Source organism: Zonotrichia albicollis, chromosome 6 (genome assembly GCF_047830755.1).
Source record: "Zonotrichia albicollis isolate bZonAlb1 chromosome 6, bZonAlb1.hap1, whole genome shotgun sequence".
Lineage (NCBI taxonomy): Eukaryota > Metazoa > Chordata > Aves > Passeriformes > Passerellidae > Zonotrichia > Zonotrichia albicollis.
Genome location: NC_133824.1, coordinates 19625102 through 19650992, shown reverse-complemented (window position 1 = coordinate 19650992; position 25891 = coordinate 19625102). Strand labels below are relative to the sequence as shown.

The 25891-nt window shown below is 37.9% G+C and overlaps 1 protein-coding gene across 7 annotated transcripts in view; it reads left to right on the top strand.

The window, feature by feature from the left end:
- The window catches only part of NPAS3 (neuronal PAS domain protein 3), a 597300-nt gene that overhangs the window by 81788 nt on the left and 489621 nt on the right, over window positions 1-25891 (top strand). For 3 of the 7 annotated variants that reach the window (XM_074542694.1, XM_074542696.1, XM_074542698.1), the window contains one exon: window positions 2349-2438. The exons of 2 other annotated variants lie outside the window; for them this stretch is intronic. In XM_074542694.1, the coding sequence (XP_074398795.1) occupies window positions 2349-2438 (90 nt within the window). Of the gene's footprint in view, window positions 1-2348; window positions 2455-25891 lie in introns of all 7 variants that reach the window. 2 more of the 7 variants (XM_074542699.1, XM_074542701.1) reach the window with 1 other exon arrangement.

Here is a 25891-nt window from a genome sequence, read left to right as displayed (position 1 = left end):
TAATTCTGATGAGATGTAAAGCAGGGTTGTGGTTCACAGTCCAAATCTCTGATCCTGGCCTTGAATATCAGAATGGCTGAGGATGGAAAGGATCTCTTGCCCCGCCCCTCTGGGCTGCACAAACAGTTATCTGGACCTTGTTGCCTAGGATCATGTCCAGGTGGGTGCTGACCATCTCACTGGTGGAGGCTCCACAACCCCTTTGTTCCAGTTCTCCGTTACCTTTACAGTAAAAAAATCTTCCCTGATGTTCAAATAGGACTGTGTTTCAATTTCTGTCATCTGAAAAAAGCACAAAATAAACCAACCAAACAAAAACTAGTTGACAAGTATTCTACACTAGCTTGGTGCAGTGAATACTTATTTAGGACCTATTTAATCATGAGAGTGTTCAAATCCACATCTTCCACTTCCCAGAAGAATATTATAACCACTTAAAAATAAAGGTTTTCTGGAGTGAGCTGTATTCTGCTGCACTCGTATAACTGCTCAAGTAATAGCAATAACCAGTATTACTATTCCAGACTCATTTGGCCAAAGAAGTGGTTGGAAGAAAGAGCATAATTCTGAAGGCCTGTGATAAGAGCACTCATCTGGGAAGGATTCTGATAGTTTTTGCAAGGATTGCTTATGCATTTTTGAATGACTCATAATGCAACATGCTCTCACTGTCTCACTTTGTTTCATCCAATGAATCCTGATTTTTTTCTTTAATAGGGCTGTTATTTTAGCAGGAGAAGTTAAAGTCCCTCATTTTAGGAGTCTCTGGTAGTATTTGGAGCAGTGGAAGATGTATGTTTGAGGCTCCTCTGGCTGAGAGGGACTGAGAGGCACTCTCCTAGATGTCTTGTACTAGCTGATGTGGTTCTCTGCAGGTAGCACTTGTGTTTCAAATCTCATTTTAAGATACTCAAATTTCCTTATATAGTATATATGGTACCTAAATGTCTAACTTACATGCCCTAGGTATCACAATAAATAAATCAATCTCTCTGGTAGTGTCTTAATTAGTGAATGCAGGAATATGCCAGAATTTGGAGGTGCTTGCTCCTGCCTTCATCACAGAGTTGTCTTCTTTCTTCTGCCTGTGGGGTCCCACGGGGTAAAACAATGCTGAGGCCATCTCAGATCAGGTTTCTACCTTAAATAAGCAAGGAACCAGGGCTTTGCAGACATGAATTTGTTTGCACTTGACACACTGTAGGTGCAGTCTTATTGAGGGAGGTCCTCAGTTTCCACAATAGATAATTTTCCATTTGCTCACAGAGCTTGTAGCTGGAGAACGATACCAGTTTTTTTCTCAAACCTGCAGCCTCAAATTACTGTTGAAACGATTTTAAAAACCAAGATTAGTTTAGAGCTAGGTAGGTGTTAATACTATAAAATAATGATAACATAAAATAATTCTCTACTCACTAGAATATTTTTTTGAAAATCACAGCCTAAAATTCTACATTTGAAAAACCTGTAAAATTTCTCAAATAATTTATCCTTACTCCAGTCAAATACCTTTAAATTACAAGGGAAAAAGGTATTAATTTGCAGAAGATACAAAAGCATCTAAAATGTGTTTTTATTCCAGAGAAGAAGGAGGGAAAAAAAAGAAAATTGGTGGGTACTGTTTTGTGTGCAATTCCCAAGTATATTTTAAAAACAACATTGAATTTTTATAGCCAAATTATATTTTCTGCTAATGGGGAGCTGGGGAGGGATGAATAAGAGAATGATTGACAAATCTTTTAGGGCCTGATTTTACAAGATGCTGCGCACCTCCTGATTGCTGCCAATCACTTTCATTTTCTTTCAGTCGATCCGAGAACATATGGCATTATTCAGATGGTGCTGAGCACCTTCAATCACAGTCCTCATAATACCACAACATCCTCATTCTGTGCAAATGTGAGAATTGCTGTTGACATTTTAAATTGGAGGGTTATTTGGTCTTTGTCTGGACAAACTCCCAGCTGACACAAATGAATGTTCTGCCTGAAGAAGGATTGCAACAGTAAACAATAAATAATCAATTGTAAAAGCACTACTGTATTTATACAAATTATGTGGAATATCAACTTGATTTATAAAATTCTATACCTCTTTCACTTTTATTTGATGGGGAAAAAGCACCATTCTTGTGGAGAATTGAAGTTTAGTTTACTCTCAGTGCAAATTTTGAAAAGTGGAATCTGTGGGTGTTATGTGCACAAGGCAGTTGATTTAAAGAGATCAGAAAGACATTTAATTTAAAAATAAAATTTACAAAATCAATTTCAACATACTGATTTGTCCTGCATTACAGTTACCTGTAGAGATCCTCTAGTCATGTCTATCTGTTTTTGATGCCTCTACAGAATAACTGTCCAGCATCCTCTGCCCAACCAATCAGAATGTAGGAAAATCTACCGATATGACGGAATCTACTGTGAATCTACCTACCAGAAGTATGTTGAAATCTGTGTGAGTCTTGCCTCTAGCTCGTGCATTTAGTGCTCGTGCTCTCCTGCTATTCCGAAATTACACGTGTGTTGAAAGCGTACACTTGTGTGCAAAACCTCTACAGCAGGGACAGAAGTATGTTGTTTAATTCTTTGGGATTGTGCTCTAAAAGCTAAAAAGCAAATAAAAAACCCTAAAACTTTTCTAATTCTCTTAGGTATGCTTCTGTACAGTGCAATAAACAAGAGTGTACACGCTAGAAAATCTAGGCAAAATGTATTGCACAGGTGCTTCACATCTTAGGGATTTGAAAGGTGTGTTATGTATAAATTAGCTGTCACTTTTTTTCAGTCATGTAATGGAATGATGAGTTGTAATTTGCATAATCCTTTAAGAAGTCAAATTATACTGTCATGTAGCAGACTTAACATGCTAGCTAGGATTTCATAGCTTTGCAGCTAATTAGTATGTACCTTACAGGACAGTTAAATTGAAGTTGAGTCCTCTTTCTTTGCAGTCATTTGCCTTTGTCCGCTGCCCTAACAGAGCCCGCTTTTGTGCGTAACTCAAGATCATTACTGGTGCTTCTGACAAAAATGCTATTGCTCTGGGCAGGCAAATGCAAAGGGCTTGACTTCTGTTAGTTCTGCAAGCAGTGAAGTTTCTATTTTACTGCAAGAAGGATTTAATTATCTATTTCAACATAGAATTGAAGAGTATATATTTGACAGGTGTGTTGCAGATGATTTTGTATTAATATATTGCAAATGCATTATGAATTCTCTGTTATCTCGCTGGATTTTGAAACTGCATTCTGTCACTTAGTGTTTGCTTTTCATGCTCCAACTATATTCCTGTTTTGTATACCAATGTTACCATTATCATCCTCTGTGTAACATTTCATTTTCCGATAACCCCTTAAATTCTAAAAATTAGCTGTGCTGTGCATTAAAACAAAATGTTTCTTTGGCAAGGGCAATCATACTCATTACAGTTTTTTAGATCGTATTCTCTCATTCCCTTTTTTGATTCTATAACCTGCTGCTTGTTTCCTGAATCTTTTCTCTTAGTAATAGGTACAACCACATCAGTAAAAGCTGTCACTTCGATGTAAATGAAGACTATCGTTTTGGTTTACAGAAGTGAGAGGAAAAGAGAAATCTAGATTTATCAAAATAATTACGCATCAGTGTAACTTGGTGAGCCAAAATGAAAATCTGACCTCTTGCTTGGCTTTTTTTTGTTTTTAATGAGTGGCTACTTTTGGTGTGAGATATGACTTATTCCTGATATACATAGACATAAATACTTTCTGAACTTTTTGAATTTTTCGTGGCTTTTCCCTTTTATCTCTCTAAATGACGGCAGTGCCCAGGGTAACTGAAGCAGTCTGCATCTTGCATGATTTTAAATGTCACCACAGAACTTAATTTCAGTGTTTTTGCTTCTCTTGTAAGTTCAGTAAGCATAAAAATATATTCATTTATTTAAACGTATGAAACAGATTTGTTGTGCAATATTTATATCAGTTTTTAGAACAACTTCAAGATTTTGAAACTTTGTGGAAATAAGAAAACTTGGCACAGTTTGTCGTGAGTGTTAAATACGGTGATGGCTTCATTCTGAATGCTGCAATAGTTGATTATCTTGATTTCATTTTTTTTTTAAATTAGGTATAATTTATAGTCAGTACACTTAAAACCAGTTAGCTGTGCTGCCCACAAAATGAAGTAATTGATGCTCCTGTGCAGTTGCAAACAAAAATTGGCAAAATCCAAAAATCAGACTGATTGTGAAACAATGTTGATTTTGATATTTTTGTAATTTCTGAAATGTGAATTCTGAAGTATTATAGCCCAGTTCACCTTGCTTGTAAAAAACATAAATTATTTTGGGAAGCCAGCAGCTAGATCTTTATGGAGAAGACATAGAGTCCTTTTTAATTAGTGAAATTTTCTCTTGGTTCTTCTTCCATGCTACTTAAACACTCTCAGGCATTCTTTCTCTCTTCTTCCCAATAGCTGCTTTTGGTAATGTATTACCATAGTAATTTATTTCCAAAAATATTACAGAAAGTTTCTGAAACCTGCTCACTAATCAAGACCAAAAAAAAAAAAAAATCAAGGAATTTTTGTAACACTTTGAAAGGCTTTAGTGTTTCAAGACATATGAACATTTGGTACTAGATGTTCATGTGCATCTCAGATGTTCAGTCTCTCTCCTGATTAGGTTGGGAAAGGAAGAATGGATCTAAAAATGCTACTATCTGTTAGGAGAAATGATTGTGTGACTACTTTCTCATGCAGGATAATTTTTGGACTGGACACAAAGCAGCAAACTGCTTTGTTCTGAAAGCTAAGGGAGTTTTAAGGGCTGGCCAGACAGAACAGAGAATCATGGATTTTGGAGCTTGACTTTTTTCCTGTCTAGTAATTTTAAAATTAAATGAAGTGTTATGCAGAGAACCTACTCTGGACTTATGCTTAAACATGTACCTGTTAAAATATTTTGTGTAAAGCTACTTACCTGTTGAAGTTAAGATAGTCTGATCCTTTCTGCAAAAATTTCAAAGGATCATATCATGACCATCTATGCCAAAAATACTTTTCAGAAAACATTTGGGGAAGTAACATTTATAAACAAATTTTAGTGCTCGTAAATACTGGAAATAACCATTTTAAAAAGTTCTTAAAAGCATGGTAAATACATTCTAGTACTATTTAAAAAAATTGCAGATAGGTCTTTGTGGTACACATTCTTGAGGAGCTGGATTAATGGTTTGCTAGCTAAAAAATATAAAATGGGCAAAAATAGTGAGTATTCTTATACAGATCTTTCTGGACTCTTTATGATATTCTTGCAACTGAGTGTAACAGCTGCTGCTGGATCCCTCACTTGGAATAGAGTGGAACATACAATTTCAAAAGATGGTGGCAAAAGATAGCAGATTTCTCCCCTCCTACATTGTCCCTCACCTTGATTGCCATGGGCCCGTGGGATTTTTAGGTCACTGAACATGTAAATATGCTCTTACAAAGATGTAAAGTAAGCTTCAAAATCATTACAAATAATTTCTATGTTCACAAGTGGTAGGTACTTGTCTTAAGCTAGAGAGGTAAAACCAGAGGCCTGTCAGTTACTGGCCTGAAATACATTTGTCAACTCCTAAATATTTCTCTTTTTCTTTTCCAGTTGCCTCAGCTGTAGCTAGGTATATCCAGGCTCTTCTTTTGTGATGTCAAACAAAACTGACAACAAAAAAAGATATTTCTTGTTCAGTTCTAACTGCTTTGCTATAACTAAACTGCCAAGGTTTTTCCCTCTGCCCAGATTGAAAAATCTTTCTTCTGCTTGCTCAGACAACCCTGGTTTCCACTCTTCCTCACCTTTATGGAGTGTCAAACAGTGAACAAAGCAGAGCTACTTGCCCATGCTCTCCTTTTATTTGTTGCTAAATTACAAAGAACACTGGCATGTCAAAAATGAGCAGTTTTGCCTGTCTGCAGGGGACGTGTTGAGTACAAGCAGAGGATATCTCAGTTTTTTGTTCTCAGCCTGGAAGCCACTTCAAAAATGACCCTTCAGGTATCACCTGGGTGGCTGTTGTGTGTTATCTCCCAAGCAAGGGTGGAAGAATCATGTCTACCTTACTTTGTCCTGTCCATGTTAAGGAGACTTAAAGGTCATGTCTCTCTTCTGGAATATGGAGAGCTGGGAGGAGTTCTGCAGTAAGCTGTTTCTTCTGAAATCAACAGCATTGAATAAATATGTAAGGGAAAACACCTAGTTCATTTATATCTCACAAATACAGCTAGGGTCTTATTAGCTCTTTTTATTTCTCAGCAAGTTAGTGAAATGAACATAGAAAGAAGGCTCAGTTTAGGGGAGCAACGTGTCCTGGAATGTGTAGCTTGATTACCTAAAAAATGTTCATCCTGAGTCTGTAAATGCTCAAAACATCCAAACTTAATAGACCAAAGTAAGCTCCTGTCAGACTCCATGTTGAATCAAATACATAAATATTTCTACAAATGAGAAAAGGAAGTGCAAGCCTAAGTTATTCCATTCAGTCTCTAAAGACATTTATATATTTATCAGATTGATATAACAAAATCAGGATTGATTTGCATACACGAGAAATCTAATGGCCACTCTAGTCAACACAAATGAGAATATAAACCTTTTAACAGGCTTTCCTGGGGTTTCTAGTGAGGGGATTCAACCAGCTGCAGAACATGGGAAGATGGGTACTTGAAGTGGTCCATAGTGCCCACTGTCAGTGTCCACCTTAAGGTGGATAAAGCTGTAAGAACCCTGCAGAAGGGGAGCTGGTGGTTCCAAATGGAGAGTCATGTTCCTCTCAAAGTGGGTTATAACCCCCAGCTAGCTCCTTGCATCTGGGCCTGCTGGTTCAGGTCAGTATAGTCACTGAAGCAGCACAGAAAGGCTGGTGATGCCTGAGCAGTTGCTATTTTTCTCCATCTTGTTTCTTAGTTGTGGTGCTGCACATAAATTGCCTTAGAAAAACGTATGTCTCTTCAGAATTTTTGTTTATGTATTCTGACTCATCTGCTGCTATATAGCTAAGGAAAAGATACACTAGTCTTAAACAATTATTTTAGCTCCAGGAAAAAGATATAACATGAAAGACAAGAGGACTATCATTCAGGCTAATGCTGTAGGGTACATGAGTATTTTTTTTCCAACAATGGCTTCAGGATCACATGTTTAGGGGTTAACTTGAGAGAATAACTGAAGAAACTGCTATTTAGTTTGCTTGGCTCTAGTAAAACAGGAAGGAGAGGCTGCATCTTCTTCCACAGTAGATTTCTCTTTGCAGTAATGTTCCATCACTTCACAGCTTGATTTTACTTCTCACAATGTGAATTTAATAGATGTATTTGAAGAAGATATTTAGTATCTCCTCTTCATAAATTTGACCTCTTAGAAAATATCAAAAGCTTACAACCCAATTCATTCTCTATCAGCAAAAGGCAGAGAAGGCACTGCTATACTCATGTGACAGGCTTTTAACATAAGTCAACTGATCCTTACAGCCTCAGCGTGAGGCTGCCTGGAAAAACTTTATCCCTGTTACCACTGCCTATGCTTGCTCTTGCCTTTGTGTAGCATTGAGCATATTTGTGGGTTCTCTGTTCTGACGTGTTCTAGATGTCTTTTGTGGGAAGAAGAAAGGTGTCATCAACCAAATTTAAAACACATTCAAAAGTAAGCCAACATCTCCCTTACACATAAAACATGAGTGGGCTTTCTCTGGGTAAGAAATGAGATTAGCTGTGGTACTTTAAAATGATTAATGATCACTGGCTAGTATTAAGTTGAACCTCGAATCCTTGGCTGATTGGAGCATTTGAGAGAACAGCACTCAAAAATTACCATTTTCTAGTAACAAATTTTGTCACTTTTTGATTATGATGTGGTTAGATGTTGCACTGGCTTTAAAGTTTTACTTTGAGATGATTGGGATGTAGCCTGAATAGAGAGTAGGTATGATGCATACATGTTACCTGAAAATTTTCTTCCTCTGAAAAGCATAGGACTATATTTAGGTTTACAAAATGCTGTTCAGCCTATAGCTCAATACAAATTTTGAAGGTTCACTTAAGCTTTGCAGTATCAAATTGTAATATATGTCTGAGTCAAATTCTGAAGTGAATTTGGTATTGTTCAATTAATGAATTAGGCAATTACCTTCATTAAACTGTCTAGGTCTTCAGGTCCTGTAGCCACACCCTTTCAATACAATATTAGTCACAGTTTGCTAATTCCCTGTTAAGACAGGTTTTTTGATATTGTACTGAAATTGCTTTTGCACTTCTTTCTCATTTCAGAAGGGGTCTTGTTCTGTTGTTCATTTCATGGGTTTTTTTTATGGTGTGGTTTTGTAGTGCTTTTTTTTTTCCCCAGAAGTCATATTACTGGTTTCAGAAATGGGAAGATCAATTCAAATTATCTGTGACTGAGCTTTTCTGTGTATTCAGCAAAGTTTCACTTTTTCCATGCTCTTTCAGTAACTTGCTGCTTTGCACAAATACATAAGCCTTAATACCAAGCATATCCAAAATATGAATTGGGAAATGAGTGAGAAGTTCATCTGGCTTACTAACAGCTTAAATGATCATTCCATAATTTGGGAAATAATTGTCCCACAAATATTGTGAGCTAGCTAAATACCTGCTGTAAAGCTCAAATAAGTGGCAGGAGTTGTGGTAGCGAAGCTGTCCTGGGGCAGTTTTGGTATGCTTTTGAGTGATAGAACTCTAACTTTTTGTCTTCATCTGCCTTAAACAATATAAGATACTGACACAGTGTTGCAACTTCTACTTCTTTTTGGAAGAAAGATGCTGATTATAAAAACTTCAGATGAAAGAAAATCCTGCTTCTTTTTAGATGAACAGTACTTAGTATTTGTTAAGTATTGTTGCCTTAATGTCTGTTGGAATTTTTCTAATTCTATGTAGCAGAAGCATGCAAAATCCAGCATTAAGAAGCTGAAAAGTTCTCTAATATTCATGATACTCCTCATTTCCTCCCACTTCTCCATTTAAATATCTGTAGACAGTAAACCAGTAATCATTTATCCTCTTCTTTGACACGGGTTTCTCATTTTTAGCAAGGCAAGTTTTCCATAATTTTGAATGCTTCTTGTAGCTGATTAAGGCTTTCTAGTTGGAATACTAGTATAGTCCTTTAGTTGTTCCTGTGGGAATGCTTGGGGATCACAGATATAAACTAGAACCATATTGTTGTTACATGCTGTTTGAAACAGATTCTCATCTCAACATCGGTAGTGATTTATATAATCCTTTCCTATTGCTACTCTGTGTTTACTCCCTTGTACATCAAAGGATTTTTTCACTGCTCTAGCCAGAGTATTGCACTGTAGGCTAATATTAATTTGGTTATCCACCATCATCCATATGCCTCATTCTAGCATATTATATTGTCTTTGTTTGGAACGTGTGCTCTTAGTTATGAGATAGACAGCTTTGTGCTCAGCTGTGTTAAAACACATCTTATTCAGGTGAGCCCAGGCTGCCATGCAATCTGTGGAACTGACAACTCCCTGGTATTTACCATTTTATTATCTTTTGTGTCATCTGCAAATTTTACTGGGAAGGATTTCATGTTTTCTTTCATATCACTGATTTATTCTCCTGCACAGGTACTCCGTAGGGAATAAAGGGCTCATGGAGTTCTTTCCCTGCACGGAGTACTTGGGGTAGATCTAATCCATATATCAGAGCTGCTGGTCATAATGTCTGGGAGCAGATTAGGGCTGCCGGCACTGATGAGTTGCAACCAGGCAGGGGCAGTGAGTCATGAGCACACTCTTCACTTGCAGCAGTGTGAGATGGCTGCAGCCTCCTTTCAAGTAATGTGAGCTTGTTTCACATAGTGATGCTGCTGAAATACAGAGACAATTCTCCTTTGAAAATTTGTGCGTTTGTAGTGATGGCTACTAGTAAATTCCCTTTTTTTTTTTTTTTTGAAAGCTGTTTCTGGAAACAAAGCTAGATTATTTGCAAATGGTTAGCAAATTTAGTTACTGTGTTTATCTAAGAAGATAAACCAACTGGTAGTTTTTAGAATCCCTGAAATCTTGCATATTATTTCCTTCCTTAATGAATTATTTTTAATGTCTTTTCCAAATGGTGCTTTTATTTAGAACTACATGTGTTTTTCAGATGAATAGAAGATTAAATGATGAAATTAGCAAGCATAAGTCTCTACTGAAAAAGAAGTTCAGAGTTTACTAAAAATGAACCTTTCATTAACATTTTGTTTCTTGTTTTTCTTCCACCTCCCAAAATGGGAACCTCAAAACCATGTTCTAAATATTGTTTTGTTTTGTTTTTTTTATTTGGCTACTTAAAAGCCCTTCACAGTGCTGTATCTTGCCTAATTTTAAGGCTAAATTGTTATTTAACAATCAATGATTTCTTCTACCTGGCCGTAGGGTTTAGGATGCAAAAGTGACACAGCTCTCATTTCACATCCAGATAGAGCCACATCGCTAAACTTTGAACTTATTTATAAAGAAACTGTTACCATAAACATGCTAAAATTCCATTATGATGGTGATACCTATTGTCAAAGTATTTAATACTGATTTGCTTTCCCTTTAAGACAAATAGTGCTTCAGTTAAAACATGTGAATATTTAACAAAGTCTGCATCTGTTACCATAAACATGCTAAAATTCCATTATGATGGTGATACCTATTGTCAAAGTATTTAATACTGATTTGCTTTCCCTTTAAGACAAATAGTGCTTCTGTTAAAACATGTGAATATTTAACAAAGTCTGCATCATGTCAAACTGGTATACAGAAAACAAGACTTGTATTGCATTTTGTAATTTCTTGCTTTTGTTGTTGTACAGATATTTGTCAGGTGTTTGTGGTCTTAAAAGTTCCATATTCACACTCATGTGCATATGTACATATATGGACACACATAGAACAAACACTTTGAAAAGAAAGAAAATTCAATAATTCTAAGGAAAAAGACAAGCATAAAGCATGTTTCTATCTAAGTGCAATAGGAAGGTGAAAAATTTTAATTGTTTTAGGTATGAAGTGATTCTCTCTTATTGTCTCAAAAAGCTAACCAAAAAAAAAAAAACACCAAACCAACAAATAACAAGAAAACCACTGTACCATATGAACTAAAAATCATATAATTAAAATTTGCCCTTAATTTCTAGCAAATAGGGATTAAATTTCTTGTGGATACTAAACAAAAAGTTTGGTCAACAAGAAGGAAGGACATAGTCTGTCACACTTCAAATTTTCTGCACATTGAGCAACAGGAGACCCATGAAAGGAGATACCTTTGCCTGTTATAGTTGCATTGAACTTTGTCTTATGGTTTCATAAGCAATGTTGGGTCTGTGCCATCTTTGAGATTACAGACTGTGATGCAGAGTAGTTTAAGATGCTGTATCATGTACCATTTAATCAGGCTGCACTACTTGGAGTATGTGTTGTGTACTGGGAATAATTTGCGTGTAGTCTTTCCAGCTGCATCTATATAAAAGGTGAAATTCCCCTACCTCTGCACAAAAGTCAGCTAAATGGACTGTGGGGAATGGAGCAGCAGTTGAATGAATTAATTTCATGTAGCTGTCCATAGCTAGCTGTGACACTGCAGTGTGTTTCCTCCACAGCTGACTCACAGCCAGGACCTGTACACATCTTTGTGCAGGTCTTAGGCTGCTGAATTTCAATATGTTGATCAATTATCTCCTTGCCTAGAAGCATCCTGTACAGTTTCCCACCCTCTTGGTAAATTCCAGTGACTCATTTACTGCCTGGGGCAGTAGTCCTGCAAGCCTCGTGACTGCACTGGACTTCATTAATTATGGTTTTTACCTTTGATACCTCTTAGATCTCTGCTGCGTTAGGAGAGGCTGCTGTCTGTGTCACAGTCCCCTTCTGCATATCCTTTCATGTAAGCCACTGTACATCCTGCTTCACATGGCTGGAAGAGAGGGGCTGTTGTGCAACTCCCCTTTCCCCTGTAGAAAATCTGTCATTTCTGGGGGTGCTCTCCACTGGCAATCCTCAGTGAGGGTCATGTAGATGGTCTAGGCACAGAGAGATAGCGCAAGGATTTTCAAGTTGTAAAAGGCTTTTGTAACCAGTCAAATTGCAGGGTGCATTGAGTTTGGCAGCCTGGTGGTCCTGGGACTGTCTGGAAGCATCACAGGGTTGCAGACACTCCCTGCACTGGGCTGTACACTGGGCAGCCTGATACCCATGTAACAGTGACCAGTGGATTGGTTGTAGTTTGCTTTGGTTATAGCATGTACCATTGCTTTGTCTAGCAGTATTTTCTTTGCATCAAGAATGCTGCTGTGCTCTACGTTTTGAGCTACATGCTTTACTAAAAAGGGCATTCATATTTTGCTAACTTGGCAGGTTGAATGGGTTTTGTTATTTAGTAGCTACAGAGGGAAATACTGAAATAAGATTAAGAGCAGAATACAAGCCAAGCCTATAGTATATATTTGGTATAACTTGATCAATTGGAGCTATCTAAGTGATGTAGTATCCCTCTTGGACAAAGATCCATCAGCAGAAACCTCTACACACACACTGTTTTACTTGCAAAACTGTTCTTTTACTGATATTGCTTGTTTTGCTAAAAAGTGATGACTTTCCTGAATGAGTCTAAAGCTGATCTTTGCTGATATAGCTGATTACATGCTTAGTGCTTTGCCACAGTGGTGTACCAAGATTGCTCTATTGGCAAAATGCTCCTAATGCCAACCTCATCTGATTTTAGTGATTCACTATTCTTGATTTCAGAGCTCAACAAAATAAGACTGCTATTGTAGAATATGAAGGGACATTAGTTGCTCCTTGACTCTGTAGTGAATAATCATTGGGATAAAGAGAATCAAGAGCTGTACTGCATTTAAAAATCAATCCTATTTTTCATAATATAATTAAATTTTTTGTCATTTCAGATATTCTTGTAGACTTGCATTAAGGGTGAGAAACCTAATCTTCTGAGTTGCTTGACTTATTTGATATATTTTACTTATTTCAGTTTTGGTCTCCATAGAATGCTGCTGATGGTGTGATTTGCCTGATTGTGACAGTGCTAAACCTCACATGGTCGATCTCCTTTCCCTTGAAATCAAATGATGTAAACAAAAACTTTCCAAATGTATTCTGATCTTTTTCACCCCCTCAAAATCTATCAACCAATATTGCAGTGAAGAGCCTGGCAGTCAGAATCTAGTCAGGCACAAAGCCTCGCTATGTGCTTTGGGCAACACCTAGATCTGGTGCATAAGGCAGCATTTTATGGTTATCATAGCAGGAGGCTTTCTTGCTTCCTGGGGCAGCAGCTTTTAGAGCTGCTGCATTGCTGCTTGATTACTGGTGATGGTTGTGTTACATGCTGCACCCAGCGTGACTGAGACAGCTCTGATTCCTGTCACTCTGGGCAGCACCAGGCATGTATCCAGACCATGCATCAGCATCAGTGGTGACTGTGCCATTGAAATTGCTGGAAAAGGCATGGAATCAGATAATCGTCCATAAACAGTGAAGTTCACAGCTGGTAGATTTGTATCTTATGGGATTGTGGTACTGTGTAAGAGGCAAAAGCTCTTAAGTTTACTAAACAGGTTAAGGCAACTTCATTAGATAGGGATTTTTCCATTGTTGATGTTGGCTTATTTTTACCTCACCTCCTCACTAAGTGCATTTGAAAGTTATAAAAATAATAATTTGTGTGATGTCAAAAGAAGAGCTAATCAACTGCTCCAGGTCTAGGTTGTATTTTGAAGGTTAAACTGAAATCTAATTGTTGACATTATCACTAATGGAATGAAATGCATTCCAAAATTAGCTTTTCTGAATTTTCTACACTCCAAATTTTTCAGTTTCTCTCGCTCAGATATTTTGATGAATTCCTGCAGCAATACCTATTTTGCAAGAATAAAATTAATCTAAGCAATAAACTATTCATCCTTCCCCCTAGTTTACACCAGATACAATCCATATTAGGTAGAAACCAAGGGATATATTGTCTGCCTGAATTTGGGGGAGGGATGGACTCTGCTCTTATAATCTTTTAAGAATTCATAAGAAGGGGTATCAAATACCATGTTGTGTATAGATTTTTAGAGAATTTTTATATGGGAATTGGTTGACTCTTCAATGCATTGCTTTTATTAGAGTAAGTCCTGTTTTTTCTCAGGAGCAGTTTAAGGAGGTTATGACCTTTTCTGAGCTTCCAGGCTTGTAGAGCCTCCTGAGCTGAGTGCTTTTCAAGGGATACTTAGCCCTGGCCAAACAGATCCTGCAAATATCTGTATGGGGACTTGGTGGCACAGTAGCAATATCTTCATGGTTGCAAGTGGGAGTTTTGTTGTATTTTTTTACTTGCTGCTGGAGAGCACCACAGTCCTGATGTGTGGGATCTCACTCCTGAATGCTGATGAACTCTCACTCTATCCATGTGCTGTTGGGCTGTTTGCAATAACCTGGAGTGTAGCAGAAATGGTGTTCAATATCAGGCTCTGCAGAGGGGAAGTAGGGCTTTATAAGAGCTCCTCTGCTCTGAGGGTTGATGCTCTGCATGTTCCAAGTACACTGTAAAGGTAAGACTTAGCTCTTGGTCTTATCAAACATATTTGATAAGATATTGGTGATTTGGTGAAATGTAGTAAAATTCATTTTGGTGTGTAGCTTCTTTTAGATTAGTGGTGTGTAGCTTCTTTTAGATTCGCATTGTTTTAACTTTTCCCATGTTCTTATCTAAGACTAATTTGTAAATTTTAAAGTAAATAAGTGGTTACTGATGGTTGTCAGGTCTCCTGTTTGTACCCACAATACAATATTTAGGACTTTGTATTTTGACTTGCTTTGATGATTCTTATGTGTAGGTATTTTTTGATTGACAAAGAACTAAATTCAGTTTGGATGACCAAATCCAGTGTATGCAAGTACCAGCCCTTCATTGCTATGTTTAAGCAAAATTTTATATCTGCATTAGAATGAAAGACATAGTTTGAGTTGATACAGGTGTTGCATATTGCATGAAGGTAGCAAGATGACATTAAGAAAAGAAAGTTAATTTATTTTAGGCCAAATACAATAGTAACTACAGACCAGAATTAATTATTTCCTTCACCCCTTCATGCTTATGTTTTGATACTGCAATTCTCCCCACCACTAACCTATATTACCAAATATTCATTGCAATCCCCATAGCTTCATCTACCACTGCTTGTACTCCCTGTTTCTTTAACCTTCAGCCCTAGAAAGAAGACTACATTCCTTGTTGGGAAATCCCTCCGTAGAGCTTTAGGGAATGCTTGGATGGGTAGATCACTGGCTGGTAGTGGTTTTAATGTAGAAGCCAACAATGTTTCCCCTGGCTTGAGGCTGGTGTTCAGGAGTCCACAGTGTGAATTCCAGATGACACTGCAAATGCTTTCTGCCAGGAGAAAACAGGTGAATATAATGGAGCAGGAAGGCAATTGAGGAACTGTTCAATGTAATTCAATTGTGTGGTCTCAGATGCAAGGGACCCAAAAAATATTAGTTAAAACATAAATACTGGTGTTCCAATGCTTGTTAAATAGTAGTGAACAATCCTCTCAATAAGCATATGAAACTTTAGATCAGAGTTGTAATTTTTCACCACACTGGTGAAAAAAAATATTGTGGTAGAATGAACTATCATGCTATTGCTTGCAGATCTTTTTTGGCAAGTAGTTCTCCAGTGCTGTATCTGAAAGCAGATTTAGAATGTGAAAATCATACTGGTTTTTCATCCTCATTTTAGTCAGATGAAAAATAGGCCCTTGGTTTGTATGGGTATGACACCATTTTCTCAAAACATGTTCTGCTGTGTGCTATCAATTTTTCTAAGAGTGCAGTGTGTTTTTTCTCTGAGCCTTTTTTTAACCCCTTTCACTGTATACCCACGATCTTTCAAGAACAGTAAGAAAAAAATCTGAATCTCTTGAATTATTTTCTTTTTTTTCCTGTCATTTAAAGTCTCCTATGTCCTTAAACTCCAATAATCTGCTTTCTCTCTCAGTAGTATTTCTTGAAAACGAAAAGCGCTGTCACACTTAGACTTTTTAGTTCCTAGTAGAATAATTGGGTGACTTTTCCAGAAATTCTTTTTTCAAATTGTAAGAGGAAGATTTGATTTAATACGAATTCAATAAGATCTATCTTCTTTGAGATGAATAGGTCTTTAGTAGATAGTTAAAGGTAATAGCAGCTACTATTTCAGTTGCCATAAGACTGGCCTCTTATTTGCCTTGTGTCTTGCATAGTCACTAATTCATGAGTGCATAAAATCCTATTTAGCTGGAAGAGTAGCATTTTACCTATTCTTCTCTCTCTTTTCCTAGCTCTTTGTCATAGTTCAGTTAAAATAAGACTGTGTAAAATATATGTAGCTTGTTCATCAAAGAATATTTGTGATGGAAGACAGTTCAGTTTGCAGTTTAGAAATTCAGTGTAAATAACTAGGTATTTAGGATGAGTGCCGTCTGGATATGTGGGTGGATCGCCATTTGAGTCTGTAGCTTGCACTGTGTAGCTAATTCTGTCTGCAGACATGTGTGAGTTTGGTTGTCACACTGGTGTGCACATATCTATTTATTCAGAGACACATGAACATGTGTGACAGAAAAGTTAAATCATTCCAATTTGATTCATAACTTGCCTATATGAAGAGCACTCAGAAGAGTAGGAAAAAGGGCATCTGTTAATTCCAATTCTTTAAAACTGTAGGGCCAGGGACACTGGCTTGGACTTGAGAGGGTTGAATGTGTAACATGCTCTCTAAGACAAATGAAACTTGTGCAAGGTACAGGGGCAGGGTCCCTGGTTAGCTGCAAGTCAGCTGAAGTAGAAGAACTGTGGCTGAAAAGAATAGCACAGGCAGAGGCTGACTGTTGGTGAGGGGACAGAGGAAGGTGTGGACAGTCCTGTGGTTCTCAAAGGGTGCTCCTTGACATACAAGCAGTTCTCATGGGTGATAGGGAAACTTAAGAACTGTATTGTCCACAGCCTTGTGTGCTAGGAAAGCAAAGGGTAGTTTGGAACACATGGAAAAATCTGTATGTCTTTTGCTTCAACTTCTGTGTGTACTGGAAAGGAAGAGGTCAAAACTGCAGGAGTTCGTGCTCTTTGCTTCTGCTCCTGACAGCTGGAGAACAAGGCTGGCATTGTCTTACAGGAATAGAATATTCTGTTGTGGAGGGGGAGCCAGGAAGGTCCATGCCTAGTCATCGTGCCAGCAAAATCACAAAAGAAATAGTACAATTTTCTCAGACTAGAGGAGGCTTAAAAGCCTGTGGATGTGAAACCCAAACACAATACCTAGATGAGGAAAAGTAATCTTCCATGGTTGCCTTGGTGTCAGGGATCAGATGAATGATATTTTGTGTGCCAGCTTACACCTAGGATTTTACAGCTTGGTCAGATACACCGAAGATGTGCTGACTGCAGTTGTAACATTTCTGGAAAACAAAACAAGGCCTCTGAGTTCCATATCCATCTAGAAATCACTTATGGAGAGAATTTACTGCTCAATGCTGGCAGCTAATTGCATTCTCAGTTGCAGAGTCAATCAGGACACAGCGGAAGAGCACTTGGTTAAAACACTTCAGTGCCCTTTCCATAACAATAAGTGAAACGCTCTGTTTTGTGGCTTATCTGAGTTCTTGAGATTTTTGCTGTGGGGTTTTCTGGAGTTCTTTTGGGTGAGGAAAGGCTTCCTCATGTAGTGCAGTTTTTTCTTCCCTGGACAGAAAAAAAAGTAGGTGTTTTAATGGTAAAAATATTCAAATCTGATCCGAGACTATCACTTCTTGTTATTAGTCAGTTTAAAGCACTCAGCTTACCTGTGGTTACTGCTGAATGGTTGTGGCTGTTTTTGATTCAATATACCACAATTTTGATAAAGCTTCATTGTCTGGTTAGTGGCTAAAATCAGTTTATGATCAAAAACCAGAATATTTGATCGATTTAAAATTTGGAATATCAGACACAAAGGCAGGAAAATCAGCATTTTTTTTTGTGACTTCAATATTTGTGTCCTAGATATACTATGGTATACTGGAAACTGTATAGAGTTGTCAGATCTAGACAGTAGATTTGCTTTTTTTTTTCCATTCAAACATTTTAGAACAAGATGATGGAATATTTTTGGGTTTTTTTAAAATTTATATTGTCTTTCAAGACTTTCATTTTAGTATTTTGTCTATTATTGTATTATTAGTGTTCTTTTGTCTCAGAATCATGTCCTGACCATGCTTTTACCTGCCCATACTATGTCTCCAGCCAGCCAGACCTGCTGATGTAGATGTAGTTCTCCAGGTCAGAGGTTGCTGGAGTGTCTGATGCCTCCTCAGGAGGCTGAGGCTGACAAACAGCTCTGCTGTAGGGGAGCAGCTTTGTCACCAGGTGAAGGAGCTACAGGAAGAAGTGAACAGGTTACACAGTATTTGAGCGACCTAATCAGAGAGACCAATTGTTTTCAGAGCTGATACAGTCTCAGGAGTGCTGAACCTGCATTGTAGTGGAGAAGCAGATGGGCTCAGAACCCTGCAGAGTAATCAAAGGACCTTTGGCCAAGGGACTGGGCTGGTAAAGGTGACGGCTGGAAGCAGGTCGCTGCATGTACCAGGAAGAAGGCTCCTTCTTCTCAGAATTTGACAAGTAGGACTGGTAGCTTTTACGGCAGGTGTGAGGCTCTGGAACCAGAAGGCCAGACAATTAATGAGGTGGGAAAAGCTCTTTTTTGGGATGGTGGGACCTCCTAAAACAACACTACCTCTGTACCTCACAACAAGACTTCCTTGTTAGCAGGAAAAGAAGGGTAGTTGTAATAGAGAACTCCTTTCTAAGTGGAATGGGGGGTCCAATATGCAGACCATTCCCACCTCACAGGGAATTCTGCTGTCTCCCAGTGATGCTGATAAGAGACTGGAAAACTCTCCGGTCTAGTAAGGCTCCCTGAATACTGTCTGTTATTGATAGTTCTGCCTGGCAGTGACAAAATAACAGAGAGAAGGCAAGCAAAAGAGACTTTCAGGCCCTGGGACAATTGGCAGAGGGAACAGGAGCACAGGTAGTGATTTCATTGGCTCTTCCAGTAACACTGAATAATATTGATAAGGAATCGATCTGTTAGGTTGGTGTCAGCAGAAAAATTTTGGTTTTGTTGGCAATGGAAGAATCTACTCAATACCTGGTCTACTGACACCTGATGGGATGCACCTATCCCAGAGGAGAAAAGGAATTCTAGCACAGGAGCTAGTGTGGGGCTTATTTTGAACTAGCTTGGAAGAGAGAAAGGAAAAGACCAGGCTCTCCAGTGATGAATGATGGGATGGTGTGCCAAAACTGGAGGAAATGAGCAATGTGGAATGGGGCAGCCCTGGATGTATGAACAGACTGGGAAATGGGATGTTGGAAAGTAGCAATGTGGAAAGGGACCAGGGGGTCCTCCTGGTTGACAGAAAGCTGAATCTGAGCCAGCAGTGCCCTGGCAGCCAGGAGGGCCAGCCCTGCCCTGGGTGCATCAGGCACAGCATCACAGTCGGGCAAGGGAGGGGATTGTCCTGCTCTGCTCTGCACTGGGGCAGCCTCACCTCCAGGGCTGGGGGCAGTTTGGGGTGCCAAAAAATAAGAAAGATATAAAGTTATTGGAGAGTGTCCAAAGGAGGGAAATGAAGATAGTGAAGGCCCGTGAGGGGAAGCTGTATGAGGAATGAGTGAGGTCACTTGGTCTCTTCAGCCTGGAGGAGACTGAGGGGAGATCTTATTCACCTCATGAGGGGAAGAGGAGGGGCAGGCACTGATCTCTTCTCTGGGGTGACAGTGACAAGACCCAAGGGAATGGCCTGAAGCTGTGTCAGGGAAGGTTTAAGTAGCGTATTGCAAAAAGGTTTTTCACCCAGGACTGGAACAGGCTTCCCAGAAAGGTGATCACAGCACCAGGAGTGACAGAGTTCAAGAAGTGTTTGGACAGCAGTCTTGGGCACATGGTGTGATGCTTGAGATGGTCCTGTGCAGGACTCATGATTGTTATGGGTCCCTTCCAACTCAGCATATTCTGTGATTGTATTATTGTGTGAAAACACTGTTCTGCTTCCTCATTCTGGCACAGCTAGGGCTCTTTTTCCTTGCTTAAGCCTCGTGCAGTCTCTCTGGCCCCAACGTCAATCATCAGCTGGATGCTGAGACGAATTTTTTATAGCAGCTTCTATCAGTAAAGAGAAAATATTTTGAAAAATACATTTTAAGAGTTGAATATCAGCCTGCAGATATTCAACTGGATATATGGCCTGGTTAAACAGGAGAATTACCTTGGTCAAATTTTGTTTTGTTTTTTTTTGGTTTGGGGTTTTTTTCAGTGTAGGTTTTTTTCTGTATTTAAAAGAAAAAAAAAATTATTTGGGGTATAGCCCAAATAACAAAATTAGATTTTTTTGGCAAGGACTCCTAATTGACTGGCTTACTAAAATTCTTAAGCATCCTCATGATAGTTTTTCTTCACTTTTCTGGTCTCTGTAATATGGAAACTCAGTGCATTCATGGGGGCAGTGAACAACTTTTGTACTCAATAGCTCTGTTGTGTCCCCTGTTTTGTTTGCTTTTCAGGGAAAGTTTTTTCTGATGTTCAGAACCCTACAACAGGTATTAGTCTGTCTCTGAAGGAAGTATTCCAAAAGGGATTCTGGATGTCCTAGAAATTGTATTTAGTCTTTGTGACTGGGGCAAAACATACTCAAAAGATTTAGAAGCACATGGTGTAATGCACAGTAAATCTAGTATTAGAAAGCTGCAAACCCTCATTGAGAAGTTGCATTGGTCTCCTGAGCCAGAGAATATTGCTGTCCTACTGCAGCTCTACAGTACTGGAAACTGCATTGAGAAGTGCAGCTTCCTTGTTAGTTGATAAATACAGATTAGAATCACTTACTAAGCTATATTATAGTGCTTGTTAACAATTTTTACCTTCCTAAATTGATTCAATATAATCCTTGTGATGGCTTTACCTCGTTTCTGGAAGACATACAGATAATGTGGTACTTATGAAGTCTTGCATGTCACTGAAAACCCGCTGTATTTCTGTAGAAGAATTGTGTGGCAGGATTATATTAACATAGATTTTGGAATATTTGAGCTCCCATAGGGTATGGTGTGTGGCTGATATGACATGACTTGCCTTCAACAGTTGTTTTAACAAGATATCCTTCATATAAAATATACCAAGCTGAAAGGCATAACTGAGTGAGTTAAGTAAGAAACACTGGTGGCAAAATTCTTGACTTTCATCTTTATCTGATTAATTCAAGGCTGAGTGTTACAGTGAAAGTCTTTTTAACCTAGAAAATTATTTGGTATGTTTATTTAAGGAAAACCAAATAAAACCAGAAAACATAAAATCCCACCCCAAAAAGCCCTTTTATATTATTTAGTACAAGATCTTCTTTATTAAATTGTTAAACTGGTTGCAAATATATGTGCATTTACTCTAGTCAAAGCTCATAGTTCTTAAAATATCTTCTCACTCCTCCTAAAAACTGCTTTAATAATACATTAATTAACACTTCTGAAGTACTTGGCATATTTAACACAAGATAATTTACACTTCCTAATATTTTAAACTGTGTATTAAAATGTCTAGCATTAGCGAACAGAAAATACACTGTATGTGAATACAGCATTAAGTGCTAAACATGTAATTTATGTGTAGCTCAGTCTTTAATTTATTAAAAATAGATATACTTTAATGTCTTGATAATAATGCTGATGTTGTTGGAATCACTTTCAAGCATTTCAAATTCCTGCTGATGGTTTTTCTTTAAATAGGACTATGCAGACCCTTAATTTCTGTTAATAACAATATTTAAATTTAGGGGTATATAAAGTTAATTTCAGGTTTTATGGCATAATATTGTTTTAATTCTTATCTATTTCCTCCTTTCATAGAGGCTTTTAGTACTGATTGAAAAACATTCTACCAATTTAATACCTGAAATACTGCACTTGCATCAAAAGGCTTTGACTGATCATGTACTTGAGAACAGATTTCGGTTATAGGCAGCTCTTTACTGTCTCTTGACTTTATGTTGTGGGAAAAGCTTACTACATGGGGATATGAAATGGCTTTAAGGTTTGGTAATGGGATGTGGAGACCTTCACCTTAGGTCACTAGTTTGAATGCAGCCCAGGTGGGTGGAAACTAAAACCCATTATCATCTGATGGCTCCTGGATGGCCTGTGGGAAATGAGTTGGTAGTCCTAGTCAACTTCCTGGGAGAAAGACAACAGCATTGCAGAATCAGCATCTTACTGCTTGCAGACTGGGACTCTTGCTGGAACTCTGTAGAACAAAACAGTGGCTGGAGTGAGTCTGGGTGCTGAATTGCCTTCTGTACCTCAAGCAGTTTGTGTAGGTCAGACAAGAAGCATAATCGAGTTACAGAATGTAGAAACCATGGGCATTCATTAGGTGAAGTCTGGCTTGTAAATACACTTCCAAAACTGTCTATATTTTGCTGTCACTGTCATTGCTTACAAGGTGCATTCAGAGAAATGCTGGATGTTGTTCATTTATAACTGGAAGGTCTGGGCAAAAAAAATCCCAAACAAAACCACCAAAAAATGTTTTACTTTAGTTAGGCTCTCCAGACTTTGTGTTACAATGCTGGTTTAATCTTTTTCTGCCTGTTATTTTGCCACCAATCTCCAGTTGTTTTGCTGATCCTTGTACCGGAAGAGGAAAGTAATATATGCTAGATTATTGTCAGAGGCAGTGAAAGACTCGTAATTATAATCACTACATAAAATCAGTGCTCAAAATTTAATTGTTGGGAGAAATAGCCAAGCATCTTTTCCAACCCTTCTGACAGCTCCTGTGCATGGTGGCTTTCTGCCTTGAGCATAGTCTTGATTAGCTAGTGAAGCTCACATTGGCAGCCTTGTCAGGTGCTCTATGGTTTTTTTGCTCAGGAAATGGAGGACTCTTCCTTCGGTCCTTAGAGTCATCTGAGCAGCCAGCCTGTGGCATTACCGATCCCCATCACTACTGTCCCCGCCAAACAACAAACAATTATCTTTTATACATGGGCCATGGGGCCATGTCACTTGTGAGAAAGAGCAAGTTTCCATCAGGCTATAGATACCTTCAGTCACACTCACGTTTGCTGGACATAACAGCAGCAGTCATCCCAGAAAAGCCATGGGAACAGAGTGGCTGGGGTATTTCACCAGTTATACTGAAATCCAATTTGCTTCCTGCAGTGTTTGATGTTTGAGGATTATGGCAAGATCATGGGTGTTTCAGCTTTGTTTGAGTTCCTCAGACTTGATCTGAGTACCAGTGCAATTGGTGCTTGGGTGAATTTGCTTTAGAACAGAGACACATGTGTCAGGATTCACATAAATTTCAAGCAACTATTTATTTCTCCTTAAAATAAAGCACCACCTTCGAAGAAAATTTGGACTGTGAATTAACTAATATTAAGATGCTGGGCACTTTTCTACTTGGAATGTTAAATTTTGTTTATATACAAACATAAAGGTTTATAGTCAGTATTGCAAGAGCCGATATAATGTTGTATCCTCCCTAAAAAATTAATCAGATGCATAACATTAAGCTGCCTGAATACCCTGACTTCCTCAAATATTCATTGAGAATGTACGAATATTCACTTATTTACTTTTCTGTATTTGTTAAGATAGTAATGCATGCTTCTTTGAAGGGACCATTGTTTAGAAAGTTGCTGGAGGATGTTTATTCCCTTGAGAATAGTTAGCAAAATAAAAAGTTCTAAATGGAGTATGTTATTGTTTTAAGAGAAAAATTGCATATAATAGGCTAATAATAATAGTTATTATACCTGCACTTATTCTGAGATCAGTAAGTATCACAGTTTTAGCAAAAGCATCCACAAAGTTTGTGTTTTGTGCAATATAAGATGCTAGCCAATTTAAATGTTCAGCTAGAACATTGTGATGTAAACAAAATTACAGAAAGTTTAAAGTGAAAATCAACTTTTCAACACTTGCAGCGAAAAAATTGGATTAATTTGTTTTGTAGCAATCTTTATTAGTGACATTTCTAAATAATGGCATATTATCTAGCTTGGTAGATAGTCTTAAGGGTTTTTGTCAGGTTTTTCTATGAAATAAAACCAGTTACATTTGACAAAAGGAACTCAGTTTTCAAAATGATATATTAATTCTGAATTAAATGCTTGTGCATATTTACCTCTGTGGCCTTGGGTTTTGGCTTGGATAGTTTCCACGTACAGTTTGTAGAAATCTTTGTCAATTTTCTTTTTCCTACCATGTCCTTTCAAAACAGCTAAACCTAGTTCTGGAACTGTGGATGATGATCTAGGGAGTGCAGGAGTTAGACCAGTCACAGCAGAGGTTTGTAACTTCTTTTAATTTGCTAATCCATGCATGGAACAACATTTCCAGCATTACCCAGAGATTAAGCCCCAGGGCCAAGGGCAGGGCCTCAATTTTAGTTTGCTAGTGATAGGCATACTGTGGTTAGAACTAGGTCTCTGCTGTGGACAATAGCAAGCCTTTTCAATTTAAATTTCAATAACAGTAGCAAAATATTAAACATGGAGAACATGAATTAGAAAAAACCCCAGCACTGTGTCTTTGCATTCAGTCATTCCCTTGGATAAAGTCTATGCTGTAATATTGAGACCAAAAAATCGTGACTTTTGTCAGAAGTGAAAAGGAATATAGATGTATTATGTTAATTTCATGCAAAATATTTATGTCTGAGAGTGTGATTAATAAAGAACAAAAAGATGATTTTTGTGTAGATGATTGCAGTAATGTTTAGCAATGTAATATTTACTGCACTTCAATACAATTTTTTGATAGGTTTTTGTTTACTCTGATGATTAACTGGTAATTCATTCAGATTAGGTTGGTAGTATTTAATGTAGGTCACAGAAGTAGCAATCAATTTATTTGTTGATAGTAAGTTTAAGAGACAAGAAAGATTTCTGGAGATGTAGATTCAAAATGTATTTTATGTAACAAGTAGATATTAATTTTTGTAATACATCATAAAACCTCTTAAAATTGGAGAAAACCTACAGGTCAGCATTCAGGTGTTGTTTTGGTTTTTGTTTGGTGTTTTTCTTTCTAATTTTTTAGTAGTTTTAATTATTTGTTCGTTTGTTTTTGAAGGAATATATAGATAAATGGGCACATAGACTTTCCTGAATTCATAACTTTCATATTGGACTCGTACATTAATTCCCATAAGCAGCACACAGTACAAGATCAGACTAAATGCAAAAAGAGCCATCTTTAATCACTGCCTTTGGTATTTATTGGAATAACATGTTCTGTAGTCGTCTATTACTGCTGTATGTATTACAAATATATTGTGCAGTTAATTTCCCTCCAGTTCCTGTTTTTAAGAAGGTAGTGGAAATATTGCTGTGTGCTTAGCCAAAAGGAAGCTGCTCAAGTGTCTGCGTTGGGGCAGATGGTGCAGGGGTAATGATTCTTCAGAAGCTTAGCTAATGGGAAAGGCAAATTGCAGTCCAGACCAATGCACCCAGGAGGTGTTGAACTGGCAGTGTCCTGGAGAAATGCTGCATCTCAGGACAGAAGAGGCAAAGCAGGAATGTGCTGTTTGCCTTACAGAAGAGAAGCTTTAAGATGGAGGTCTAGTCCTGCACATTTTGTGTAGCCGTGACTCACGTTACCTTTGCTGTGAGTTCTGTACATAAAAGCCTTGCAGAGTCTGACAGGCTCTGAGGCTTTGATTCCCTGAGCAAGGTAGAGGTAGGTAAGGCAAACCTTTGCTATTGATGGGGTTTTTCCTCCTTTGTTTACACTGACCCATTACACTCGCATCCTAAGAAATGATGTGTGTTAAGTTCATCTGAG